This window comes from Rhinopithecus roxellana, chromosome 11 (assembly GCF_007565055.1).
Source record: "Rhinopithecus roxellana isolate Shanxi Qingling chromosome 11, ASM756505v1, whole genome shotgun sequence".
NCBI classification, from domain to species: domain Eukaryota; kingdom Metazoa; phylum Chordata; class Mammalia; order Primates; family Cercopithecidae; genus Rhinopithecus; species Rhinopithecus roxellana.
The window spans coordinates 135,591,147-135,601,588 of NC_044559.1; the positions used below are offsets into that span (position 1 = coordinate 135,591,147).

General features: G+C 51.9%; 1 protein-coding gene across 12 annotated transcripts; it reads left to right on the plus strand.

Moving 5' to 3' along the window:
• Positions 1 to 835: 835 nt before the first annotated feature.
• Positions 836 to 9,822, plus strand: TYSND1 (trypsin domain containing 1). 12 transcript variants are annotated; one of them, XR_004059932.1, is made up of 6 exons: positions 841 to 3,342; positions 4,765 to 4,895; positions 5,877 to 6,062; positions 6,312 to 6,364; positions 7,314 to 7,458; positions 8,871 to 9,005. XR_004059932.1 is itself a non-coding variant. In XM_030940046.1 (5 exons), the coding sequence occupies exons 1-5, from the start codon at positions 2,177 to 2,179 to the stop codon at positions 7,382 to 7,384; spliced, it is 1,518 nt and encodes a 505-aa protein (XP_030795906.1). In that variant the 5' UTR covers positions 836 to 2,176; the 3' UTR covers positions 7,385 to 7,711. The 12 variants fall into 12 exon arrangements, 9 of the variants coding, with proteins under 9 accessions (XP_030795906.1, XP_030795907.1, XP_030795908.1 ...); XM_030940046.1 differs by lacking the exon at positions 8,871 to 9,005 and having other exon boundaries at positions 836 to 3,342; positions 5,966 to 6,062; positions 7,314 to 7,711; XR_004059934.1 differs by lacking the exon at positions 6,312 to 6,364 and having other exon boundaries at positions 838 to 3,342; positions 5,966 to 6,062; positions 7,314 to 7,389; positions 8,871 to 8,893.
• The last annotated feature ends 620 nt before the right edge of the window (positions 9,823 to 10,442 follow it).

Here is a 10,442-nt window from a genome sequence, read left to right on the forward strand (position 1 = left end):
GGCTGACGTGGATTGGTATGAACATAGGTCACTGCAGCCTCGACCTCCTGGGCTCAAGTGATCCTCCCATCTCAGCCTCCCAAGTAGCTTGGGACCACAGGGGTGCACCACTGTGCTTGGCTAATTTTTAAAATTTTTGTAGAGTTAAGGTCTCACCATGTTGTCCAGGGTGGTCTCAAACTCCTGGGCTCAGGAAATTCTCCTGGCTTAACCTCCCAATGTGTTGGGATTCCAAGTGTGAGCCCCTGTGCTCCACCAAGAGAAAAACTCTTTAATTGCTAGGAAGTTGGGATAAATTTTACTGTGATCAAGCCACCTTCTGTGTCATAGAACCAAAGGAAGACTGCCTGCTATGGCAAGATGGCCTCATTTTAGTCCTGCCTCATATTATCATAGATAATCGTTTTCCTTTCTCTAGCAGGTTTGTGTCACTGGGAGTACTGGGATCATTATCCTGTGTTGTGCTGGGGTTATACCAAACAGTGTTAACTTTATTTAAAGAATTCAGGCAGAGGCCGGGTGCGGTGGCTCATGCCTGTAATCCCAGCACTTTGGGAGGCCGAGACGGAAAGATCACGAGGTCAGGAGTTCGAGACCAGCCTGGCCAGCATAGTGAGACCTCGTCTCTACTAAAAATACAAAAAATTAGCCGGGCATGGTGGCACGCACCTGTAGTCCCAGCTACTTGGGAGGCCGAGGCAGGAGAATCGCTTGACCAGGAGGCGGAGGTTGCAGTGAGCCGAGATCACACCACTGCACTCCAGCCTGGGCGACGGAGTGAGACTCCATCTCAAAAAACAAAAACCAAAAAAGAATTCAGGCAGAAAGGTTAGAGAATTTAAGTAGCAATTGAATATTTTTTCACTAATGCTGGTAGTATACTATAGTAACCTTAATAAAAATTAATGTGTATTTTATCAATTCAATGATAAAGGAGACCTTTGTGAACTGTCTAGCTTGTGGTGACTGACTGAGGGTATCATGAAGCTCCCAACCCTCGACATACTCCTTCGTCCTTCTCTGTCCTAAAGGGTACTTCTTTGGAAAAGTAGAGAAGTTCTATGTTAGCGTACACTAGAGAGGGTAAACTATGCCTTGTGGGTCAGTTCGGGCCTGCTGCCTGTGTTTGTATGGCCTGTGAGCTAAGAAAGGTTTTTACACATTTAAATGGTTGGAAAAATATTTAAAGAATGCTATTTTTGGACACATTATATGAAATTCAAATTTCAATGTCTGTAACTTTTTATTGGGACACAGCCGCCGCCATAGCTTTAGGTTTTGTATGCAACAGCTGCAGAATTGACTATTTGAGACAGATTGTATGGTCCCCCAAACTGGAACTGTTTCCATTCTGGCCTTCTACAGAAAGTATTTGGACCCTGGCCTAGATAAATCCTGGCCGGTGGTTATGTTATGTGAAATGTGCACACTGCAAAATATAGGGCTGTATGATTAAAATTTTTGATTTCAGCTACTGTTCATCATAGTCAATTTAAAGGGCAATTTAATTTACAGCAAATTCCGTTTCTCGGAGATTTGTGTTGGGGCTTTGGCAGCAAAAAAAATCCTAGGAGTAATCTTGAGAGTTCCATGCCCCCTAGTGGATTGCTATAGGGTTTACTTTTAAATTTTCAAAATACTGAATTGGCCAAGGATTTCCTTGATCCATATTATCCCAGGGGTCAGAGGCCGAAGGTCTCCTAGACCTGGGCAGATGCTAACAGGTACTGTCATGGCCTGGGCAAATCTAGTCACGTCAGCGCTCATTTCTATTCCCTTTTCCACAGTCCAGCAAACAAGAGACTCGACTTGAAGGAACCCACCCACCTCTCCTCGGATTCCTTATGACGCCGCACGCCTCTTACTCTCCCCTGGGCTCATCCGGGGAAATGGGGCAGAGGCTCTGTCCCACAGGTTGGACAAACCAACGAGGGCGGGGAAAGGAGAATTAGAATAGGCAGCCAATCAGAGCTCGGCACAAGCCCAGCCAATCGGGTCGGGTCAGTTGGGGCTTAGCCAATCGGGCTCGATGAGGAAGACCTGAGTCAGAGCTTGCGCCTCTCGCTTCCAGCTGTGGGTGGCGCCAGGCCGGTTCAGCTGGACCGGGTAGGGGTCCTCGCTCGCTTGCTTGCTTGCGGTTTCTCGGAGAAGCCCCGAAGTGTCCGGCCTAGAGGCCATGGGAAAGCAGTGGGGGTCTGCCATGAGGGCGGCCGAGCAGGCGGGCTGCGTGGTGAGCGCCTCCCGGGCCGGACGGCCAGAGGCGGGCCCATGGAGCTGCAGCGGGGTAATCCTGAGCCGTAGCCCGGGCCTGGTGCTTTGCCATGGGGGCATCTTCGTCCCCTTCCTGCGAGCTGGCAGCGAAGTCCTGACCGCGGCCGGCGCCGCCTTCCTGCCTGGCGACAGTTGCAGCGACGACCTGCGCCTGCACGTGCAGTGGGCCCCAACGGCCGCGGGTCCCGGGGGCGGCGCGGAGCGGGGCCGCCCAGGGCTGTGCACGCCCCAGTGCGCTGGCCTCGAGCCGGGCCCACCTGCCCCGTCCCGCGGGCGTCCCCTGCAGCCCCGGCTTCCCGCAGAGCTGCTGTTGCTGCTGAGCTGCCCGGCCTTCTGGGCCCACTTCGCGCGCCTCTTCGGGGACGAGGCGGCGGAACAGTGGCGCTTCTCGAGCTCGGCGCCGGATGACGAAGTGTCGGAGGAGGAGGAGGCGGATCAACTGAGAGCGCTGGGCTGGTTCGCGCTACTGGGCGTGCGGCTAGGCCAGGAGGAGGTGGAGGAGGAGCGCGGGCCGGTCGTGGCCGTGTCGCCTCTCGGGGCCGTGCCCAAGGGCGCGCCATTGCTGGTCTGCGGCTCCCCTTTCGGCGCCTTCTGCCCTGACATCTTTCTCAACACGCTGAGCTGCGGGGTGCTCAGCAACGTGGCCGGCCCGCTGCTGCTTACCGACGCACGCTGCCTGCCCGGCACCGAGGGCGGCGGCGTGTTCACCGCGCGGCCCGCGGGGGCGCTGGTGGCGCTGGTGGCGGCGCCGCTCTGCTGGAAGGCCGGCGAATGGGTGGGCTTCACGCTGCTCTGTGCCGCCGCCCCACTTTTCCGCGCCGCCCGCGACGCGCTCCGCCGCCTGCGCCCCAGCGCCGCTGCCCTGGCCGCTCTCATGCCGCCAGAGGTGGGCGTCCCGTGGGGTCTGCCCCTCCGAGACTCCGGGCCCCTGTGGGCAGCCGCGGCCGTGTTGGTGGAGTGCGGCACCGTATGGGGCTCCGGAGTGGCTGTGGCACCCCGCCTTGTAGTGACCTGCCGGCACGTGTCCCCTCGGGAAGCAGCCAGGGTCCTGGTGCGCTCCACCACCCCCAAGTAAGCCCACAGGGCTGACCCCACTCCATCCCTTTCAAGGTCTCAGGTCTGGGTCCAGGCCTAATACTCTTTGAGTATTGTGCAGGCTTTTCTTGTGTCATGCGGATGCTTTGGGCGTGTAGTGGGTAGAGACCTGAAACCCTCCCCTCATCCTTTATACCCAGAACCCCCGCGGGGAGAATCAGGAGCAAGGTGTCAAGGTACTGTGGGACACCCTGAATCCGGAACTGGGCATCTTTGAGCTCCCCTCAAAGTCTGAGTTTCTTCTGGGCGGCTTCGCTGTCTGAAAACCCTGCACACCGTACCCCACTGTTCTCTGGCCCTTTGAACAGATATTTCCTAACCCTGCTGCTTCTCTGAAACTGATAAGGTCCCAGAGGCCCAGGATGGTGCCCTTCTGGGGTAATGAGATGGGTTTATTAATTTTATCCATCTTTTAGAGCTTAGCCAGAGCTTCCCTTCTGAATGAAAATGACAGAACGTGGGTTTCTACCTAATCAGAATGTAGGGGGATGGTCCAGGCAGCTGTACGTGGTTCAACCCAGCCTTGTAGCCCAGGCTTTTCCAAATCTCTTTCCTGAGTCCCCAAGCTTAGCCAGGTGTGGGTAACACAGCCCAGTTTTGCCACAGGTGTCCCCACTGGTGGCCTATTGGACAGCCATGACTTTATAGGGAAGACTGATGATGAAGGCTTCCCTGTGGCCTGTGGCCCCTACCAGATTCCCCCCACTCCCCCCACATGCCCCTTACTCCTAAGGAGACTGCTAGGTCTCTTGGAAGCTACCCCTACAGAGTGTGTAGTAGGGCACCCCTTTCTGATCCTAGGCAAGTCACTTTATCTAAGCTGCCTCCCTGGGAGTTGATGCGAAATGTCATGGAATGGAGCCTTCCACGTAGTGTAAATAGGGACCCAGAGGAGTAAAACCATGTCTTATCTGCCCCACCAACTGACGGGATTGTTGGGGGTATCAACAAGGCAGTGAAGGAAAATGTGTTTGCCTTGGTTCCTCCCACTTTCTGTTTGGTGTTGTGATTGTTACTGAGGGTCTCTGGGCCTCTGTTATACCACCTAAAATGGAGATAATGCCAGTACCTAGTTTATAGGGTCGTGAGGACTAAATGAAGTGATGTCCACAAAGCATTAACACCAAACCTGGCCCACAATGCTCACTAAGTATCAGTGTTGATTATTCAGGTACAGGAAGCTTTATAGAAGTAGCACAGTTTGTCAACCACCTTTGGAGATACCACAGAATGGTTACATGACTTGCCCAGAGTTGCCTGGCTGGTCGATTTCGGGGCTGATACCCAGATCTTCTGACTCCAAGTCCATGACTTTTACCGTCACTCTCAGCTCCTTGATTTCTCCCAAGAACTGAGGAGTCAGAAAGCTAGCCTGTTGTTTGTTTCCCTTGCTCCCAGGAGTGTGGCCATCTGGGGCCGTGTGGTATTTGCCACTCGGGAGTCATGTCCCTATGACATAGCAGTGGTGAGCCTGGAGGAGGACCTGGATGATGTCCCCATCCCTGTGCCCGCTGAGCACTTCCACGAAGGTAAAGGACCAAGGGTGCAGCCTGAAGGAGGGCCCCTCTGGGCTAGGGTGGGCCTCAGGAAAGAGAATCAGTGTTGGGCATTCTCAGGAAGTCAGGGTGGCATTGGTCAAGGTCATTGGAGGCCTCCCTTCTTGTGCTGGTGGGGCATGTGGAATACCCTGTGAAGGATAAAACACGCCCTTTCCCCAAGTGCCTGCAGCAGTGTAGTGTGAGGATGCGGGGCTTTGGGGTTCCTTAACAGTTACTTCAGGCTGGTCAGAGAGGCACGTGGCACTTTCAAGGCTCCAGGGGCATGATTTGTCTAAAAGGCTTTGTGATGCTGCCACATAAGTACCGACGTTGCACTCCATGGAGGCAGTGATACGGTGATGAAGGGTGCAGGGGCTCTGGATGGGCATCTTTCCTCTGCCACTTACTAGTCCCATGCCCTTGGACAGGCTTGTTAACTCTCCTCTGCCTCATTTTCCACGTCTTTGGAATGGGGCTAATGTATCCTACTTCTGGGTGTTGTGAGGGCTGGGTGTGATGTTGACTGTAAAGCACTATTTCCATGCCTTGCACTTGGAAAAGGAAGGTCATAGCTGCCTTATAGCCATCATCAACTTTTCTTTTCACCAAGAGATTTCTTAGGAGTCCCAGGAGGAGATGGATGTGAATTCTACAAACATTTATTGAGCATGTAGCTAGGTGTTAGGAACTCCTAAAAGTCACTGCCCCGCCTGTCCAGGGAACGAGGACTGGGGAACAGCCTGTTGCTCAGAAGTGGTCATGCAGATACAGTGCTAGGAGCTCAATGGGGTTCCCAGCCTCTTCCAGCCAGGGGACCTGGGGAAGGCTCTCTGGAGGCAGGAGTATCTGAGCAGAAACTTGAAGGCTGGAGAGGTTTGGGGTGTTTGGAGAGGGTAGGGATGGGGGTTAGGGAGTGTGAGTCCTGCTATAACACAGGTGTTGCCAGCTTCACCCTCCTTCCCTCCCTGGCAGGTGAGGCTGTGAGTGTGGTGGGCTTTGGCGTCTTTGGCCAGGCTTGTGGGCCTTCGGTGACCTCAGGCATCCTTTCGGCTGTGGTGCAGGTGGATGGCATGCCCGTGATGCTGCAGACCACGTGTGCTGTGCACAGCGGCTCCAGTGGGGGACCCCTCTTCTCCAACCACTCAGGAAACCTCCTTGGTAACCAGCTCTTTGTCCCCCTTCCACCTTCCCTCTTGCTAGAACCTCAGTCCCACCCCATGAGTGCTTGTAGCCAGCCTCAATGTACCCTCTCTCTGGGAAAATGGTGGGCATTATGAATGAGCTAGCCAAGGTTTGCAGGCTCTTCTGATGGTGGAGAGGGAGGGATGCTGAACTGGGAGGAAAGAGATCTGGGCCCTGGTCCCTTCTCTGCCACTAATCTAATCTGGTTTGATCTGTGAAATTCAGGAGTTGGATTAGTCAAAGCATCACAGACTCAAAAGCCAACAGAGGCTGGAAAGGTAAAGCAAATGAATGAGAGAAGACAACAGAGAGGGGAGGGGAGGCGTCTAAACTGAAGCACACTCGAGTCAGCCACAGCAGACTGTGGCCGGGAAGGAGGATGGGCCGAACGTTGGCTGGTATTCTAATATTTTCACAAGACATGCAAAGCTTTTTTTAAAAAAATACGTGTGGCCGGGCGCGGTGGCTCACGCCTGTAATCCCAGCACTTTGGGAGGCCGAGGCGGGTGGATCACAAGGTCAGGAGATCAAGACCATCCTGGCTAACACGGTGAAACCCCATCTCTACTAAAAAATACAAAAAACTAGCCGGGTGAGGTGGCGGGCGCCTGTAGTCCCAGCAACTCAGGATGCTGAGGCAGGAGAATGGCGTGAACCCGGGAGGCGGAGCTGGCAGTGAGCCAAGATCGTGCCACTGCGCTCCAGTCTGGGCGATAGAGCGAGACTCCACCTCAAAAAAATATATATATATGTGTGGCCATTACATTGATCAATTTTTAAAGTTTGGTAGCATGCAGGTTTTTGAAAAACAGTCTGTTTAGCTATCCAAAAGAAAAAAGAAAAAGACATGAGTTCATCTAGAAACCTCCAACTCCAGTCTAGTCTAACTCTCCTTGTTTGTTTATTCTTTCTCCTGTAGTGAAATACCTTGCTCCTGCTGTCTACAATATGTTGACTTATCTGTTCCACCCTAGTATATGAGTAAAATTGTATTTGCATAGCTTTAGTTTAAATTTCCTGTAAATATGTAGTACTTACAAAGAGGAAATATTAGATCCGTAAGTAATATTTAGAGCCGTAAGTCTAGGCCGGGTGTGATAGCTCTTGCCAGTAATCCCAGCACTTCTGGAGGCTGATGCAAGAGGATCACTTGAAGTGGGAGTTCGAGACCAGCCTGGGCAACATAGTGAGGCCCTGCCTCTTTTTATTTAAAAATTTTTTTTTTAGTTAAAACAAAAGAAAGGAAAATACTAAGTCTACCATGGAGAAGCCTGGCAGATACCACCTCAGCCAAGTGATCAAGGTGAACATCACAAGTACTCCATACAGACATCAGACAGCTGAGACACTGGGAAGGACACATGGCTTTATGGTATTCTTCCCAACAATGTGTACCCTTAAACGATTAAAAGTAATGGCAAAACAAAAGTAATGACAAAAACTACATTCACTTTTGCACCAATCCAGTAGTCATGAGAAAACATTAGGTAGACCTCAACTGAGGGTCATTCTCTAAAATCACTGACCTGAGCCAGACATGGTGGTATGCGCCTGTAGTCCTGGCTATGCAGGAGTCTGAAGTGGGAAGATCACTTGAGCCCAGGAGTTCAAGGCTGCAGTGAACTATGGTCACCATTTCACTCCAGCCTGTGTGACAGAGTGAGACCCCATCTCAAAAAAATAAATTGTATGTTTATTTAAAAAAAAAAAAAAGCCAGGTATGGTGACTCGCACTTGTAATTCTAGCAGTTTTGGAGGCCAGGGCGGGAGGATTGCTTGAGTCTGGGAGTTTGAGACCAAGCTGGACAACCATAGTGAGGCCCCATCTCTACAAAATATTTTAGGGAGGCTGAGGCGGGAGGATCACTTGAGCCCAGGAGGTCAAGGTTGCAGTGAGCTATAATCCCACCACTGCACTCTAGCATGGGCGACAGAGTGAGACCTTGCCTCTAAAAAAACAAAAACAAGAACAAAAAAACCTGTGAATAAATAAAATAACCTGCACTCTTAAAAATGTCAAGGCCATGAAAGATAAGGAAAGACTGAGGAACTGACCCAGATTGGAGGAGATTTGGGAGATGTGACAACTGAATGCAATATGGAGTCCTAGACTGGATGCTCGAACTGAAAAAGGACATTAGTGGAAAAACTAGTGCAACTCATGCCAATGAGTTCTATAGTTCACTTAATAACAGGATTGTACCAAGGTATATGTTTTGGTTTTGGTAAATATTTTTTAGTGACATTAGATCTGAACATAAGCTGGTCAAAGGGTATATAGAATTCTGCACTATTTAGGCAAGGCTTCTTTATGTCTGAAATTATCTTTAAAAAACTACACACACATCCATGCACCGAACAGGCCAAACAAAACATGTCTGTGGGTCTGATTCATCCATTCATTCATTCATTCATTCATTCAACAAGACTTTGTTGAGAGCCTACTTGGCATGAGGCATTGTTCCAGGTACTGGGGAGACTTCATGAACAAAACATCAAAGTCCCGCCCTCATGGAGCTGACACTAGGTGGAGAGAAAGATAACAAGTGAAATAAGTGAACTATCTAGCGTGTTAGATATTGAGAGTGTGAAGAAGAACGTAAAGCCAGGAACGGGTGTGGGCAGCAGGTATTCATGTCTGGAAGCTCAGCATCTGTCACCATGGGGGGTGGTTTCCAGTCCTACCAGGCCCTGAGGGCTCCAGGGTGGAGATGGTCCTCCTCCCTTCTCCAGCCTTTCTGCCTCCTAGCTCACATACCCTTTTGCTCTCTGACTCCTCAACAGGCATAATCACCAGCAACACCCGGGACAATAACACGGGGGCCACCTACCCCCACCTGAACTTCAGCATTCCCATCACGGTGCTCCAGCCGGCCCTGCAGCAGTACAGCCAGACCCAAGACCTGGGTGGCCTCCGGGAGCTGGACTGTGCTGCTGAGCCGGTCCGGGTGGTGTGGCGGCTGCAGCGCCCCCTGGCAGAGGCCCCGCGGAGCAAGCTCTGAGGCTGTGTTACCTCCTCTGGAAAGAAGAGTGACCTTTTTCTGCTGTAGGAAGTGATGTTGAGGTGATGGTGGCCTCAGGATTCAGGGCCCAGCTCCTGAAGGGGCCTGGGCTGCTTCTCATCTTCACCCACTGACTGCAGTGAGGGCTTTGGGCTCTGGGGCCAACTTCTCTTCAGCCCCATGGCTCCTTAACCTGGGAGCCCGTTTTGGGGTGCTTTCTTGAAACCCCAGTTCTCTGTCCCCTAGCACTAGACTCAGCTGTATTGTTTTTCCTTCTGGGGAGCCCACTTCAACTGCACAGAGGTTCTGGGCCTGACAGGTAGATGCCAGCTGGAAGGCAGGCCTGTGCCTGGTTTTGTGTCTGTTCCCCTGAGGGCCACCGTCGTCCTGGAGCTTCACTGGGGCCTTGGCTCCTGTCTGCCTCTCAGTCAGGTCAGGGCTGAGAGAGGACTCGGCTTCCTTAGCATATCTCAGCAGAAACCTTGCTCTCAAAAACAGAGACAGAAGGGACAGAAACAGGAGTGCCTCCTGTTGTGCCAGGCCCATGGGCAGTGCAGGCGGATCCCTGAAGGTCAGTACTCCTGGGTCTTCATATGCCAACAGGGGCACTCTGACACTGTGCCTTCATTTTCCAGCCCACAGCCTGGGTCTCAGGGACCTTGAGTAGAACATGTCTGGTTGGGGCTTGGGAATAAACATGATCTACTGAAAAACCTCTGTATTTACATATCAAATTATTATTTTTTCAGGAGTTGAATTGGGAATAGGCAAGTATCAGGCAAAGAAACATACCCTTTCCTTTTTTTTTTTTTTTTTTTTTTTTAAGAGCTGTGGTCTTGCTGTCTCACCCAGGCTGGAGTACAGTGTTGCAATCATAGCTCACTGCAGTCTCAAACTCCTGGGCTCCAGGAGACCCCCTGCCTTAGCCTCCTGAATAGCTGGGACTACAGTCATGCACCACCACGCCTGGCTAATTTTTTATCTTTATAGAAATAGGGTATTGCTTTGTTGCTCACACTGGTTTCAGCCTTCTGGTTTCAAGCAATCCTCCTGCCTCAGCTTCCCCAAGTGCTGGGCTTACAGGTGTGAGCCACTGTGCCCAACCCAGAAATACACCCTTTCTGTGCTGTTTTCTCAGCAGGATTTGAGCTCATGGGATACTGTTCTGCCAGACTGGCCCTCATAGCTGGTCATGTGCCAGCCAGCTGGGTGGGGCTTGCTGGTCCCGGAAGGTGGTAGTCTTGACCTGGCAGCAGGTACTTAAAAAATGCATAGGGTGGGTGGCAGTTGGGGAGTTCAAGGGTTAATGAGGCCAGGGCAACCCCCAGGAGCTGAGGCGAACTCTGTGAGTCAG